Source organism: Engraulis encrasicolus, chromosome 9, assembly GCF_034702125.1.
Source record: "Engraulis encrasicolus isolate BLACKSEA-1 chromosome 9, IST_EnEncr_1.0, whole genome shotgun sequence".
NCBI classification, from domain to species: domain Eukaryota; kingdom Metazoa; phylum Chordata; class Actinopteri; order Clupeiformes; family Engraulidae; genus Engraulis; species Engraulis encrasicolus.
Window position 1 is genome coordinate 14041966 of NC_085865.1, and position 1313 is coordinate 14043278.

The 1313-nt window shown below is 40.2% G+C and overlaps 1 protein-coding gene across 1 annotated transcript in view; it reads left to right on the forward strand.

Moving 5' to 3' along the window:
• Positions 1-909: 909 nt before the first annotated feature.
• The window catches only part of unm_hu7910 (un-named hu7910), a 36536-nt gene continuing 36132 nt past the window's right edge, over positions 910-1313 (forward strand). Inside the window, exon 1 of the mRNA XM_063206587.1 lies at positions 910-1092. Coding sequence (XP_063062657.1) covers positions 1053-1092 — 40 coding nt within the window. The 5' untranslated portion in view covers positions 910-1052. The remainder of the gene's footprint in view (positions 1093-1313) is intronic.

Here is a 1313-nt window from a genome sequence, read left to right on the forward strand (position 1 = left end):
CTAAATTGATAAACCGTCTACAATACATTCAGAACTCAGCAGCTAGATTACTCACACAACACCAGACCCTGGCATCACATTACCCCTATCCTCTATCAATTACACTGGCTTCCTATCCATTCACGTATCCATTTCAAAATTCTCCTCCTTGTATACAAGGCCCAGCACAACCTTGCACCCTCCTACATCACAAGTCTCCTCACCCCATACAATCCCACCCGCACACTACGCTCCACTGACTCACTCCTCCTTACAGTTCCCTCCACACACCTGCGCACCATGGGCGACAGGGCATTTAGTGTTGTTGCCCCAAACTTGGAATTCACTCCCACTGTCTCTTCGTCAGTGTTCCACACTATCTACTTTTAAATCTAAGCTGAAGACACACCTTTTCATTTCTGCTTTTCCACTTCAGTGACAGGCACTTCCACTTTATTTTATCATCAGTTTATTTTTAATTTTACATACTATTTTTTTTTTTTTTCCCTCATTTTATTTTATTTTCAAATGCATTCTACTTCTTTTTCTTACTTGAAAACATTTATCTTTATTGTAGGCCTACTTTTATTTCTATTTTATTTTTGCATTTTAATTACTCTCCTATTGTTAATTCACTGAAGCTTTGTTTTACTTTCCCTACTGTTATGTATTTGTTTTGATTGTAAAGTGTCCTTGGGTATCTTGAAAGGCGCTCAAAAATAAAATTTATATATATATATATATATAATATGACTCTCGCGAGAGAGCACACCTCTCATTTTGCCACGTTCCTTCCCCTTGTATCGCGGGGAGTTTGAACAAGGAAGATGCCCGTCGTATCCGATTGGTCTTTTCACTGAAACCCTCCACCCAGTAATACTTTGGCCAAATCTGATTGGATTACTCCCATGTCTGTTGGATTTTCTCAGTCTGGACTTTGCTAACATATTCCAGCAAGATTTCTGCCATACCAAATGGAGTCAAAATTCTGAAAAAGGATTTCCTGGAAAGTCAACGCCACCTTAAAGTGACCCATATTTTATTGGCCCGTTTTCCACTTTCATGTGACCAAGATGGCTCAGAAGAAAAATGTTCGCAGTCAGGCGAAAAAGGGTAAGCATCTTCTGTCATTCCCGTTCATATTGATGCAGCGTCTCTTGTTTGTGCGCGCTTGAAGAATGGGCCTGGGATAAGTTTGCATTAGTTGTGGAATTCATGCACTTTCACTTAGCCAACTGTAAACTTTCAAGGCCGATGTTGATTTTTCCCTACATCGCAACATCCAAAGTGTCTGGGAAACGACCATTTGGTGTTAGAAAGACGGAGTGATCTCC